The 15271-nt window shown below is 37.4% G+C and overlaps 2 protein-coding genes and 1 long non-coding RNA gene across 3 annotated transcripts; all 3 read right to left on the bottom strand.

The window, feature by feature from the left end:
- Positions 1 to 6044: 6044 nt before the first annotated feature.
- On the bottom strand, positions 6045 to 6496 carry LOC125187222. Its single transcript, XR_007170582.1, has 2 exons — positions 6363 to 6496; positions 6045 to 6191 (listed from the first exon to the last, which is right to left on the bottom strand). It is a non-coding gene; the product is annotated as an uncharacterized LOC125187222 (long non-coding RNA).
- Positions 6497 to 7316: 820 nt separating this feature from the next.
- Positions 7317 to 8848, bottom strand: LOC125186594 (shikimate O-hydroxycinnamoyltransferase-like). The gene is made up of 2 exons (XM_048082986.1): positions 8366 to 8848; positions 7317 to 8272 (listed from the first exon to the last, which is right to left on the bottom strand). Exons 1-2 carry the CDS (start codon positions 8774 to 8776, stop codon positions 7385 to 7387), a joined length of 1299 nt encoding a protein of 432 aa, XP_047938943.1. The 5' UTR covers positions 8777 to 8848; the 3' UTR covers positions 7317 to 7384.
- A 3918-nt stretch (positions 8849 to 12766) lies between these two features.
- Positions 12767 to 14424, bottom strand: LOC125186595 (rosmarinate synthase-like). Its single transcript, XM_048082987.1, has 2 exons — positions 14017 to 14424; positions 12767 to 13753 (listed from the first exon to the last, which is right to left on the bottom strand). The coding sequence occupies exons 1-2, from the start codon at positions 14422 to 14424 to the stop codon at positions 12866 to 12868; spliced, it is 1296 nt and encodes a 431-aa protein (XP_047938944.1). The 3' UTR covers positions 12767 to 12865.
- Between the last annotated feature and the right edge of the window lie 847 nt (positions 14425 to 15271).

Here is a 15271-nt window from a genome sequence, read left to right on the forward strand (position 1 = left end):
CTTGCGACCAAACATCGACAAGCTTGAAATCTTTGCCGACGTCGTTTTTGAAGACCCGCAATGCCGCTCTCAGAATGTCGGCTCCACTGGCTCCGCTCTGATAATTCGCTTCTTCTCCCCTGTATATCGCGCAAAATTTTTGACATCTCTGTCGCTTTGGTCCCAATGACTGCGGAGCATCTTCACTGCAGGGAACGGTATTCGTCGGCCTTCATGAGTTGTAAACTTCGGTGACTTTTAGCGCAAATACACTTGTGGGTTTGTTGATTCCCGACAACGAGGGATCGTACGAGACGCCGCCGATCCAAGCGTCGTACTGAGCCAACGTCTCGGCTTGGGCTGTATGCATGCCGGGCTGCCGTCTCCCACGGCCTCTGCATCCGACTTCCTCCTCTTCCTCCTCGGCATTGGCCAGCAGAGCCTGAGGCTGATCCTGCTTGGAGCGGAGCCTCCACGCTGATTGGCCAGGTCCGGGCAAATTGCGATCAGGCGCCAAAAAATTCTCCGGAATTTGGGATAATCCCGACCATTGCCCGTACCTCTGGGGGGGGAGGGACCATAGTATGCATCCACATTGTGTTTGGTACGCCGGCGGGGTGGTCGAGCCTTGGGTGCCCGGCGACGAACCGGGAGTACCCAAACAGTTGTACATGCTCACCCAATCGTCGAACGAGTTCAAGTCGAACCCGCCAGAGCGCCGCCTGCTGGAGTCGCCGCCGCTGGAGTTTCCATCGCCGGACATTTTTTCAACAATTTGAGAGTAGTGTTTGTGTGTAAAATGGAAGAGGAATGAAGAATGAGAGTAGTGTTTGTGTGTAAAATGGTGAATGGAGTATGGAGTATGTTTATAGAAGAATAAAAAAAAAAAAATTAAAAAATTCGACCGTTTTGTTCCCAACGGTCATTTGACCGTTTGAATTTTTTTTTTTTTTTATTAAATTCGAATTTTTCGAATTTATAAAAAAAAAATTTATTACGTCATAATTACGACGCCCACTCGCGGGCCGGCGAGTCGGCGTCACGCAATGCTCCAGCGTGCGCCACGTGGGCGTGCGCATCGTCTCGCCAGCTCGAGGCCGGCCTCGCTGGGTCGCGTCGCGCGACGAGATGTCTCGTCTCGTTGAGACCAGACCGAGCCCGCATCGAGCCCGCGTTGCGGATGCTCTTAATACACTCTCGATCGAATTAGAGTTCATAACTGTTGAAACATAATGAAAAAACATGTAAAATTATTTTCATTTTATCGGTATATAAAATCATTTTATTATCTAAACTACTCCCTCCATCCCGGCTAAGATAACACATTTCTTGATCGATACGGAATTTTAGAAGTTATTAGTTAAAGTATTTAATTGGAGAGAGAAAAGATTAGTGTAAAGTATTACTAATAGAAAGATGAATATTTTAATGGAAGTGAGAAAAAGTTATTGGAGGTATTAATTGAAGAAATAAAGTTTTTGAAAAATAAAATATATTATTTTAATTGAGATAAACTAATTAAAAGAAAAATGTGTCATCTTAAGCGAGGACAGAATGAGTATTCATTTTGTATCAACTTGACTCTCTGAGATAATTTTCTAGCACCAAAATATTGGCGTGGCTTGTCAAATTGCGATGATTGTTTTCCACATAACTTTTACTATAAAACAAAAGAGATAATTATCACTAAATATTAAACTATTTTCCTTATTCTTTGTGTCTTAACTAAAATTAGGAATGTAAATAAAAGCATCATAAAATAGCTAATGATTAAAATAATTTTATCCTCAAACTTGGAATTCTTTTTTTCAAAAATGATGGTCCATTTTAGAACATCCGCAATGGTGCTTAGGCCAGTCATAGGCCAGCAATAGGCTAGCCATTCTCTCCTCTGCCATGTCAGCAACACTAAAAAATCCACCTGCCACATCAGATTTAGGCCAGCCGTAACAAAAATAATTCAAAATATACTACATTTACGGAATTAAAATCACGATTAAATTACCGAATTAAATTTACGAGACATATACGGGAAAATTCATTAATTTTATTTTTAAAAAAAAGTACATTAATTAAAAATAAAAAAAATTACATAATAAAAAAAATCCGGGCTTCCACACACGAGCCACCGCCCCACTCTACTCCTCACTAATTTATTAAAAAAATACATAAAAAAATGTTAGTATGCCTTGAATCCGTTATAGTTTGCCGCTAGCCGAACGGGGGTATGACATGTTTTTGTTTTAGGTCTTAATTTTGTATTGGGCTAGTTGTTGTTGTCAATTGCTAGATGTTGCTCTTGTACAGAAATTTAGAGATAGAGAAAATCGCGTTTATATAATTTTTCAAAAATAAAAAAAAGAATAAAAAAAAATTAAAAAAAAGAATTAAAAAAAAATTAAAAAAAGAATTAAAAAATAGCGCTGGCCGATCGTTGGCCGATCGGGGACCATTGCGGATGCTCTTATAAAAAGATTTCAAACATAGATAATTGTATCTCTATTTTCGTGTCCTTAAAGAATTAAAATTTTTATAAAGAAGAAAGCTACCATTAACACATAGTTTAAAATTATTTTCTATGTTTCATGATATAAGGTCGAGTGAAAGTTGTTTTTGATACTTTAGAGAATATAATCAGTAATGCATAATTAATTTAGGTTTAAATTGATAATTAAGTTATACTTTAAAAAGTACACAATCACTTTTTTCTTGAAAAGAGTTGTGATTAAAAGGTAAATTTTTGTTATCATAGATTTTAGAAAATGAAACAAATTTTGCAATTGACGGAGTATATTCTTTCAGGTTAAAAATAAATCGTCTGTACAATAGATAGACCCGTGCAGTAGATTTTTAGTTGAAATATGATTCCCACGGTCAGAAGAACAAAAATAGTACTCCCTCCGTCCCAGATTAAGAGTCACTTTTTGCCATAAAAGTCCGTCCCAATTTAAGAGTCACTTTTAGAATTTTCCATATTTGGTCATACAATTTTACCCCATTCTTCATCAAAATTACATCCAAATGCCATTATCTACATTAAAATAAACTAAAACAAAAATCAAAAGTCAAAAGGGACCCACCTTCAACCAACTCTACCATCTCACTTCATTTATTACACACTCTACCATCTCACTTCATTTATTACACACTCCACTATCTCACTTCATTTATTACACACTACATCTTTTTTCTTAAAATCCGAGCCATAACAATAAGTGACTCCAAATATGGGACGGAGGGAGTAATATGACAAATGTAGAATTAATTAATATTATTATAAAGTAGTTCCATATCTGAGATTGTGAGTCTTCCACCTAACCAAGTAGGTGAGTTTCTGTGGAGTAGTTTATAGATGCAATTAAGATCATATATATGATTATCAAATGCGTAAATAAGACCACTCTAGTCCATGTAAATTCCAAAATCCAGCTGGCATCTTAATTTATCACATCGGAATTTTGTTCACGTGTATTAACTATTATAAGATGATACACGAGTACACGACCATCACTTAATGGATCTTTGACCACGAAATTCATTTTCCTTCCTCCTATAAAAATGTGCCATTTTTTTTTTTCATTCTATAAAAATAGTCTATATTCATTATTAAAATCTTTAGGATTCATTTTGAAATACCACAAAGATATAGATCCGTGTCTAAATCTGTGAACTGTGAATCTGGAATACAAAGGAATCCAAAAAATATACTACTTCCTTATTGTGCATTCTATTTTCGTATGTTATATAAAAATATGTGCATTTCTATTTATGGTAAGTTGTCTCAAATCCATTTCTATTTATGGTAAGTTGTCTCAAATCCATTGCTCATATGCACCAATTTATTTATAATTTATAACATGACCCACCATTACAATTCATTAAACACATATAATACTACTAATAACTATTATTCTCCTCCTATCTCATATTTTATCAATTGTGCATTTGTTCTCATATTATTTTAAACGAATACTCCCCGCGTCCCATAAAAATATGTGCACTTTCTATTTTTGTCCGTTCCACAAAAATATGCATTGCATTTTTGAAAAGTTATACTCCCTCCGTCCCTAAAGAATATACACTTTGGGTTCGGCACAAGTTTTAATGCAAAATTGGTAAAGTAAGAGAGACGTTGAGAGAAAAAGTAATTAAAGTATTGTTAGTGTAGAATGAGTCCCACCTCATGAGAGAAAAAAAGTTTCCAAAATTAGAAAGTGCATATTTTTGTAAGACGAACTAAAAATGAAAGAGTGCATATTCTCGTGGGATGAAGGGAGTATTAATTTAATAATGTAGGTCTCACTATCTACTAACATTACTTTAATTCTCCTTCTCTCTTTTTTTACTTTACTCCCTCCGTCCCAGATAATTCGACCCAGTATTCCATTTCGGGCCGTCCCACATAATTTGTCCCACTTCACTTTTACCATTTTTGGTAGTGCTCATATTCCCATATTCCACTAACTCATTCCTACTCATATTTTATTATAAAACTAATATTTTAAAAGTATGACTCACATCCCACCAACTTTTTCAACTTACTTTCCATTAGATTTCTTAAAACTTGTGCCGGGTTAAAGTGTTTCAAATTTTTTGGAATGGAGTGAGTATTAATTTTATCTAAATTCTTGTGTCATATTCATTGTCTATATTTTTATGGGATAGAAAAGGAAAAGTTTTAATAGACTATGAATATTTTCATGGGACTATGAGTCAGAAGGAGTAATTAAATGAAATGTAGACCCTAGGCAACAATTGGATCGCACTAGCCATAAAACAACTTTTGTGCAAGTAGATTTGAATTCTGTACACAAGAGTTGTCTACCAAACAATAATTAAGCAACTACGAAGGAGTAGTATTTTTACTACAGATGATGATTGATGACTAATTTTCTTCCCACCAAATAATGAGTCACTAGAAATTGAATGCAGGGTTGGCCCAGTCCGTACCTGGCCGGATAGAGCAATTGTCAGCCCAAAAAAACTACATTTAATTTAAGACATATTATCACACCTGGGCCTTGTCTTTATCACTTGCCCAACTAAATAGGCATTATTTATTTGTCATTTCATAGCAAACTTTCTACTGCCGAGTCAGCCCATTAGGTTTCGGGTCTGGTCAACTCAGGATGTTGGCCAAACGAGGTACGGGCTAATTGAGTTGAAAATTTCCAACGCTAATCCTCTAAATTTGGCGGGCTATTCGGACCAGTCCCGAAACCTGATGGGCTGGCTCGGCAGTAGAAAGTTTGCTATGAAATGACAAATAAATAATGCATATTTAGTTGGGCAAGTGATGAAGACAAGGCCCAGGTGTGAAAATATGTCTTAATGTAGTTTATTTGGGCCGACAATTACTCTATCCGGCCAGGTATGGACTGGGTCGGGTGGTCAAAAAGAGAATATTTAAGTTATATTACTTCTCAATTATATAAGAAAATTAGCAAAAGCAAAGAATATATTCATTCTTCAATTTGGTTCCTTCCTCCAAAACTCAAAATACGTCGAATTTTTTAAGTGACAGTGAACGTAAACTAAATGAAAGAGAGGACAAAAATGGAGTTGAATTTGATGAAAAACCTAACTGAGTCAATATGTAATCAATTAATAGCGGACAAATGATGTACCTATTTTTCTTTATCATTTTATAGCAAAACTTGCTATTCGTAAATTTTGAGAGAAAACTATATGGAAATATTACTTGCATTTTAAACTAAACTAGTATCAACTCCATGCGTTTCATGACCTATAGAGTTTTCTTTATATGAAATTGAAAATATATATAAATAAATCATGATAAAAGAAAATTATATAAAGTTTTTAAATCACAAATACAATAAAGACCAATGACATTAATTACGAAGCAATCTTAATTATTTTATTAATTTTTTTGGTAATGTTGAAAAATTAAAATATCTTTCCATATTTTCTTATGGGTTTTTTTAACAATGTTGAAATTCTAATCTTAGACTTATGTTTGAATTAAATATATTGTTCATCAATCCGTTTAATTATTAATCATATAACATTCAATAATTTCATTAATAAAATATTATAAATCAGAATGCAACCAAGAAATGAAGAAATCGGTAAAAAATAGTAGAATCCAGAATCATTTATGCTCATGCAGCTCTGGCCACCGCCCATAAGCCTCCATCTATCTCTAATAGCTTTCATCTTCTTCGCTCATCGTCTCCAACACTTTCATCGTCCTGCGTTGACACCATCTTCTCCGTCAAGTCAGTTTGCTCTTATATGTATATAAGAACTTCAAACAAAAGTCAACTAAATACCCCATATTACAATTCGATAAATATTTTCATTCATGAACAATGCAAATACAACTTTTTGTTTTGTACTATAAAATTTTATAAATTACTTACCAATTTCAAAATTAAATTTGGCCAGGGGAATGCTTCCATGATTTCAACATTTGATTGATAAAGTTGTGGTAGTTTGTAGATCACTAAGAGAGATTAGTTCCATTTCCATAGTTTCAACCATCCTCTCTGGTAAGAACACAACAACAAATATTAGTAATATAATAATCACACAAAAAGAATGCGTAAAGTGGTTAAATATAAAAAAATAGTACTATTGATAAAGAGCAAGAAGCATACTGAAAATAAATATTTTTCATAGAAAATTCAGTGATGAAATAGATTATAGGTTAGTTAATGAGAAAGTGGGTAATAAGCTAGCGAATGACACATATATATAGACAAAAAATATAGAGAATTTATAGTGGGTTAAAATTTATATTAAATTATTTTTAATAAAATTACTAATGATGTGTAATAATGTGGCGGTTACAAAGTTAATCTCTAATTTCGTGTAACCTCAATTCCATGGCTGATTGATAAGTAGGAGTAGTTCTTATTATTGATATTTTGAAATTAAATAACAATCATTAAAAATTTGTAACTGCCATAAATTTCTAAACTTTTATAAAGAAAAAAACTTGCATGCCACGTTTATCACTCTAATTAGTGTAACCACCTATTCTACTTCTATGGACGAAATATTATTAGTGTAAGATTGGGATGAATTGATTCAAATGATGTTTATGATTGGTGAATTGTAATAGCTATATTAAATAATTGAATTAATTTTTTATAGACCAATCAAAATATCTGACGTTTACAATACAAACCAAAATTTATAAATATTTACAATTAAGGCTGAAATTCACTATTTATATATGTATAGATTTTGATGTTTGTAAGCTATAGCTTCATAAAGCAAATACACTCAAACAGTCAAACTTACCTTTTAATATATCTTGTTTGGCTGGTTATCCTAATTCCTAAACTATGGCCTTATACATAACAATCAAGTTCATTTTGTTAATGAATTTATTTATTAAAAGCATCGGATAATGTTTATTTAAATAAAAGAAGTGGTCTCAAATATGATAAAGCAACTTCTGAAAGGCGTGCATATGAGTTTCGAGGAGCGTGATCGCCATCAACATGCTACCATCATTTTTGCCATCAACAAACAACAAAGCCTTCCCTTCATACTGAGGCCCCGCCGGCCCAGCATACACCGGCTTCCCCCACCCGAAATCCGCTTCGTAAAACGGCAGCCTCACCCACGTCGCTATCCCAAAATTAGGGCACTTTACACTCCCCTCGCTTCTCGCGATGTCCTTGTTATTTGGCAGCTGCTGCTCCAAGTAGTCCAGCGCCGACCTCAAGTACTCGTCGTCCATTTGGAGCAACGCCGCGTGGACTTTCTCCGCCGCCACCTCCACTGGATTCGACACCAGCTCGCCGTAAGTGGCCGTCCACGTGGTGAAGAACACCCCGTTGCCGAGGAAACCAGGCGGCAGCGGTGGCTGCAGCCTGGCCCGCCCGTCTGTGGAGATCTGCAGCTTGGTTTCTTGGTCTTCAGGGAGGCCGCGGGCCTGGCAGACGCAGCGCCACACGTGGCCGGTGACTGCTTCGAAGGTGGTGTAGGTGGATTCATTTTGTCGATTGCATTTTTGCTTGAGAGAGTTGAGGAAGTCGCGGGTGAGGGTGAATATTATGTGTGATTCGTTGGTGTTGGTGGTGGTGGGGAGAGGGGTTTTGAGCGGCGGTGGGAGCTGGTATTCGGGGTGGGGAAATTGGGGTTGAGGCGGGACGCGCGCTGAGAGGACGCGGCGGTCGAGGAAAGGAAGGACGGAGGCAGTGTGGCCGCGGGCGATGTCGGACCAAGTGTTAATGAAATGGAGGGCGGAGAAGCCGTCCGCAATGTGGTGCTCGATTAAAACGCCTAAGCAAACACTGCCGCATTCAAAGCGGGTCAACTACAATCAAACATTTTCTTTAATTTTTAATAGTAATAAACTTATCTTATTAATTAAGGTCGCAAAGAAAAACGTCCTTAAGTTGAGACAGACCTGTAGCAGCAAAATTGGGAAGGAAGAAATTCCGTGGGAATAGTCGACATTTGGGACGAGATTAGCAAGGTCGGGGCGAGGGCTGAAATCACCCAAGTCATCGAGTTGAGCGTCGCAGTCGGCCTCCACGAACAATACTCCCTCGGTGTTGCAGTTAATCTGTATGCGGCCATCGTCGGCCTTCTCCAGCCTCCCGGCGTAGGGGTAGAAGTCAACTAGGACACGCGCAAGCGCATCCTTTAGCACTGCAACGTCGAAGAACGTGGCGGCGCCATTGGAGCGGTAGAAGTAGACGGTGCTAGGATGGAGGGTAGTAGGCATCACTAAGTCTATATTCGAGAGCCACAAACTCCCGCTCGGTGTCTCCGAGATTGGCCTCACCATACTCGACTCTTTCACACTCACCCTCATGTTTTCTGATTTTGTTGAGAGAGAGTAGGATTTCCTACAATCCACAAATTATGTTTTTCTACACACAAGAAATCTCAATTATTAAATCATACTCCATCTATCCCTCGATTGATATATCTAAAACAGACATTGATTTTGACATACACATGCTATGTTCAATGTCCAATTAGCAAATATCTTGCCCTCGATTGATATATCTAAAACAGACATTGATTTTGACATACACATGCTATGTTCAATGTCCAATTAGCAAATATCTGGACCTGCCTATGTCTTACAAATCGTCTGAATTAAACAAAATATATTATGTTCCTAAGTTCCTTGATGAGTACATATTAATGTGTTTCGACATATTTAAATACTCCATCCGAATTAAATACTCTCATATAATATGGAGTACTTAAATATTCCATCCGTCCTAAGGTATTTGAGCATTTCTCTTACGTAGGTATTTTAAAAAAAATAATTATATTAAATAGTTAAAGTAGAGAGTGATAAAAAGAAAAAATTATTAAAGTATTGTTAATGGAGAATGAGTTCCACCTCATTAGAATGAAAAAGGTTTTCAAAATTGAAAAGTGCATATTCTTGTATGACAGACTAAAAAGGAAAGATCTTGAGGGACAGAAGGAGTACTAATTACAATGTTAACACGGATAAGTAATAATGAGTGCATAACAATGAGCATATAAAAAGCTAGGTAATAAATGAGAATGTAGAGAAGAATAGGACTAAATATACTCCCCTGGTCAACGAAAAATAGGATGTATTGTGAATGACACGGTTTCAATGTGATTGGTAAAGTAAGAGACATGAAAAAAAGCAAGAGAGAAGTAGAGTTAGTGGAATTTGAGGTTCATATTATTAGTACTAAGAGAGAAGGGAAAAGAGTAAGAGGGAATGAAAAAAATAAGAGAGAATTAGTGTTAGACGGAATATGTGATGTCCATATTATTAGTAAGAGAGAAGAGAAAAAAAGTACTCCCTCCGTCCCATATTTATAGTAACATTTAGTTATGACACGTGTTTTAAAGAATTGGTGGAGTGTGTAATTAATGAAGTGAGAGGTGGAGTGTGTAATAAATGAAATGAGATGGTGGAGTGAGATGATGAAGTGTGCAATAAATGAAGTGAGTTGGTTGAAAGTGGGTCCCTCTTTGACTTTTTGGTTTTTTATTTTTGTTTTGATTTATTTTAATATAGATAATGACATTTGGGTGTAATTTTAGTGAATAATGGGGTAAAATTTTATGTGCAAATATGGTAAATTCTAAATGTTACTCCAAATGTGGGACGGACTTTTATGGCAAAATGTTACTCCCTCCGTCCCATTGAAGATGACCCACTTTCCTTTTTGGTTTGTCCCAACCAAGATGACCGATTACTTAAAATAGAAACACCTTTATCTCTACTTTATTCCATCTCTATTACTTTACTCTCTAATCTTAACACACAAAATATAATTGCATAAAATCCCGTGCCACCCAAGGAAGAGTCATCTTCCTTGGGACTGAGGAAGTACTACAAATCTGGGACGGAGGGAGTACGAGAGAAATTGTTGAAAACTTTCTTTTTTTAAATATGCTCTATTGTTTTGTGAACAACGAATATGGTCTAGTTTTCGTAGACAGAGTATTAATTAGAGATGTAAAATGGATTCCATGAAAAATAACTCGCTTATTAATTTGTAAGCATAAACCCGAAATCCAGGCAAAGGCCCAATTTCATTCTTGAACCATGCGCCGCCCCAAGATTTTGTTTTATAGTACAGTTAGAGATGTAGGGCTAACCCGTTCGGGTTTAGGCCGACCAACGCAGGTTGTTGGGCTATTTGGATGCGGACATTCGGGTTATGAATTTTTCTAGTCATAAATTTTTGACCCTAATCTGTCGGGTTTCGGGCTAACCCATTGGACTATTCGAGCCTAAAAACTTTCAAAAATAATTCCTTGTATCAAAATTTTCTTCTATAGAATGGTGTTAAATTTTTGATATTTTTTTCTTCTTATCTTTAGAATCAGATATAATCTTCAAATTTTTATAGTTTTCTTCAATAATAGTTTGAGAGAAGCCTTTCATCCCGATCAACTACAACATAAAATCAGAATTAAATCAGTCAATTTGAATTAAAGCTTGTGTTTCGTGTTGGTATTTTGGCATTGTTCATAATTAATTCTTATGAATATTAAAAATCATATCTTACATAAGTCATTATTTAATGATCAATATGTTGAGATTTTGATGTCGTAGTTCTTAATTTTGTCTTCATTGGCTTTGGTGGTGGTATAGTAGTGACAGATGATGGAACGGAGGAATAATGAGTCGGGATGGAATTTGAAAGTTGATAGTGTGGGATCGAGTAAAAATTGTAAAATAAAGATCAAAGACGACTAATGATTGTGTCTTATGAAATTCAAAAATACAAAACAAGCTAAAACTTAATATTTTTAATCAAAAGTTGCAACCCGTCGGACCGATCCGCAATTGATTCGGGCCAACCCATGTAATTCACCTACCCATTTAGCCCGTTTTGTATTTAGGTTACAAACTTACAGCCCTAACCCATTAATTTTACCGGACTATTTGGACCGATCCACGGATTTCGGATTGGATTGACATCCCCTTTTACATTACCTATTATTTTTTTTTTGTCTTTATCACACAATATTGTTAAATTATACTCCGTTATCTTTTTTTATTAGAGGGAATGAAATTCTTACCGCTGTTACAAATTAGGAAATTTTATTTACCATACTTAGTCAATATCAATATTAATTTCTTATTGAACTCTTATTATTGGATCACATTTTACTTTTTACGAAATTATGCTTTTTCATTAGAGGGAATGAAATTCTTAGCGCTGTTACAAACAAGAAAATTTTATTTACCATGCTTGGGTCAATATCAATTTTAGTTTCTTATTAAACTATTATCATTGGATCACATTTCACTTTTTATGAAATTCTTACTTACTGTGCCTGGGTCGATATCAAATTTAGTTTCTTATTGAACTCTCATCATTGGATTACGTTTCACTTTTTACACGTACACATTGAATATTATGATGCTAATTTCTGAATAAAAAGTATTAATATGGAATATCATGTTAGTGTTATGTGGAATTTTTCATTTATCAGATTATGTGTTAATAAAAGTATTTATTAACACTATTTTGACTAGTTTTTTCCTTATTTCTCTTACCTTTTTCAATTATGCATTAATTATCATATCATTTTAAATGTATACTTTCTCCGTCCACAAATAATATGCACTTTGAGTTCGACACAAATTTTAATATAAAATTGATAAAGCAAAAGAGAGGTAGACAGAAAAGTAATTAAAATATTACGGACTAAAAAATAAAGTATGTATATTTTATGGTATTTTCACAAGACTGAGTATTTCTATGCGACAATGAGTCAGGAGTAGTTAGTAGATCCTAGGCAATAATTGGATCGCACTAGCCATAAAACAACTTTTGTGCAAGTAGATTTGAATTCTCTACACTAGAGTTGTCTACGAAGGAGTAGTATTTTTTACAACAGATGATGATTGATGACTAATTTTCGTCCCATCAAATAATGAAGTCACTAGAAATTGCATGCATACCTGGCCGTATAGAGCAATTGTCGGCCCAAATAAACTACATTAAGACATATTTTCAAACCTGGGTCTTGTCTTCGTTACTTGCCCAACTAAATATGCATTATTTATTTGTCATTTTATAGCAAACTTTCTACTGCCGAGCCAGCCAATCGGGTTTTGGAATTGGTCTGAATAGCTCGATAATATTATTGCAAAACTTGCTATTCGTAAATTTTAAGAGAAAACTATATGGAAATATCACTTGAATTTTAAACTTAATTTTGATGTTTGTAGCTTCATTAAAGCAGATACACTCAAATTTACCTTTTAATCCTGGTTTGCCTGGTTATCCTCATTCCTAATTAACTATGGCCATATATGTATAAAGGTAAGAAAACATACAAATTTCCAATGCTTTGTGCTCATTACAGTAGAGTTCATTTTTTTTTTGCGAAAAACATGAATAATTTATTTTTTTTAAAACATCCGATAAAAGAAGTGGTCTCAAATATGATAGAGCAACTTCTGAAAGGCGTCCATATGAGGCTGGAGCAGCGTGATCGCTAGCAACATGCTACCATCATTTTCGCCATCAGCAAACAACAACGCCTTCCCTTCATACTGAGCCCCCCCTGGCCCAGCATACACCGGCTTCCCCCATCCGTAATCCGCTTCGTAAAACGGCAGCCTCACCCACGTCGCTATCCCAAAATTAGGGCACTTTACACTCCTCTCGCTTCTCGCGATGTCCTTGTTATTTGGCAACTGAAGCTCCAAGTAGTCCAGCGCCGACCTCAAGTACTCGTCGTCCATTTGGACCAACGCCGCGTGGACTTTCTCCGCCGCCACCTCCACTGGATTCGACACCAGCTCGCCGTAAGTGGCCGTCCACGTAGTGAAGAACACCCCGTTGCCGAGGAAACCAGGCGGCAGCTGTGGCTGCAGCCTAGCCCTCCCGTCTATGGAGATTTGCAGCTTGGTTTCTTGGTCTTCGGGGAGGCCGCGTGCGGCGCAGACGCAGCGCCACACGTGGCCGGTGACCGCCTCGAAGGTGGTGTAGGCTGATTCGTTCTGTCTATTGCATTTGTGCTTGAGAGTGTTGAGGAAGTCGCGGGTGAGGGTGAATATATTGTGTGTTTGGTTGGTGTTGGTGTTGGTGGGGAGAGGGGTTTTGAGCGGCGGTGGGGGCTGGTATTCGGCGTGGGAGAATTGTGGTTGCGGCGGGACGCGCGCTGAGAGGACGCGGCGGTCGAGGAAAGGAAGGACGGCGGCCGTGTGGCTGCGGGCGATGTCGGACCAAGTGTTGATGAAATGGAGGGCGGAGAACCCGTCCGCAATGTGGTGCTCGCTTAAAACGCCTAAGCAAACACTGCCGCATTCAAAGCGGGTCAACTACAATCAAACATTTTCATTAATTTACATTCCATTAACTCATTTACAACCATATTTTATTATAAAACTAATATTATATAAAAGTAGGATCCGCATGCCACCAACTTTTTCAACCCACTTTTTATTACATTTATTAAAATCCGTGCCGAGTCAAATGGTGACGAATTATTAGGGACCGAGGGAGTAATAAACTTATGAGTATACAATTATTTGTATATATGAAAAAAAAAAAAATTAAGGTCGCAAAGAAAAACGAAACAGACCTGTAGCAGCAAAATTGGGAAGGAAGAAATTCCGTGGGAATAGTCGACGTTTGGGACGAGAGCAAGGTCGGGGCGAGGGCTGAAACCACCCAAGTCATCGAGTTGAGCGTCGCAGTCGGCCTCTACGAACAAAACTCCCTCGGCGTTGCAGTTAATCTGTATGCGGCCATCATCGGCCTTCTCCAGCCTCCCGGCGTAGGGGTAGAAGTCAACTAGGACACGCGCAAGCGCATCCTTTAGCACTGCAACGTCGAAGAACGTGTCGGCGCCGTTGGAGCGGTAGAAATAGACGGTTCGAGTATGGTGGGTAGTGGGCATCACTAAGTCTAAATTCGAGAGCCACAAACTCACACTCGGCGTCTCCGCGATTGGCCTCACCATACTCGACTCTTTCACACTCACCCTCATGTTGTCTGATTGTTGTGAGAGAGAGTAGGATTTCCTACAATCCAAAAGTTATGTTTTTATGCACACATGAAATTTCAATTATTTAATCATACTCCCTCTGTCCTCCAATTAGAGCATCCGCAACGCTGCCTCATTGCGGACTCGATCTCGTCTCGAGAGACGAGATATCTCGACGCCCGACGCGTCCCGGCGAGGCAAGTCTCGAGCTCGCGAGACACGCGCTCGGCGCCACGTGGCGCGCGCGGGCTGCTGGCGTGACGCCCACTCGCCGACCCGCGAGTGGGCGTCGGATTTATGACGTCATAATTCAATTTTTTTTTTAAAATCAGATTTTTCAAAAAAAAAATAAAAAAATATTAAAATAAAAAACGGTAATATTACCGTTCATGGTAATATTTTTAATTTTTTAATTTTTTTAATTTTTTTTATATATTCTATATATACTCTTCTCCATTCTCCATTTTACACACAAACACACATTTATTCTCTCATCTCTCTTTCTTTCCTCTCCAATCACTTCTATAAAATCATTCCTTTATTTTTTTTTTTCTCCCAAATTTAATCAATTATGGATCCATTTGAGCAAATGCGTCGAATAATGGAAGAATCGCTAGAAGCGGATCGACGTAGGGAGGAGGAAGCCGCCGCGCCTCTAAGGCGACGCCGGACATACATCCACCGTAACCGGGAGGAAGCCGCCGCAAGGTTGGAACGTGACTACTTCGGTCCGAACCCGGTGCGGGGAAATATCTACTTCCGTCGCCGTTTCCGTATGTCACGCCCGCTATTTTTGCATATCGCGAATACATTGGCGGCACGGGAAGAGTTCTCCAGAGAAGGGTTCGAC

This window comes from Salvia hispanica, chromosome 5, assembly GCF_023119035.1.
Source record: "Salvia hispanica cultivar TCC Black 2014 chromosome 5, UniMelb_Shisp_WGS_1.0, whole genome shotgun sequence".
Classification (NCBI taxonomy): domain Eukaryota; kingdom Viridiplantae; phylum Streptophyta; class Magnoliopsida; order Lamiales; family Lamiaceae; genus Salvia; species Salvia hispanica.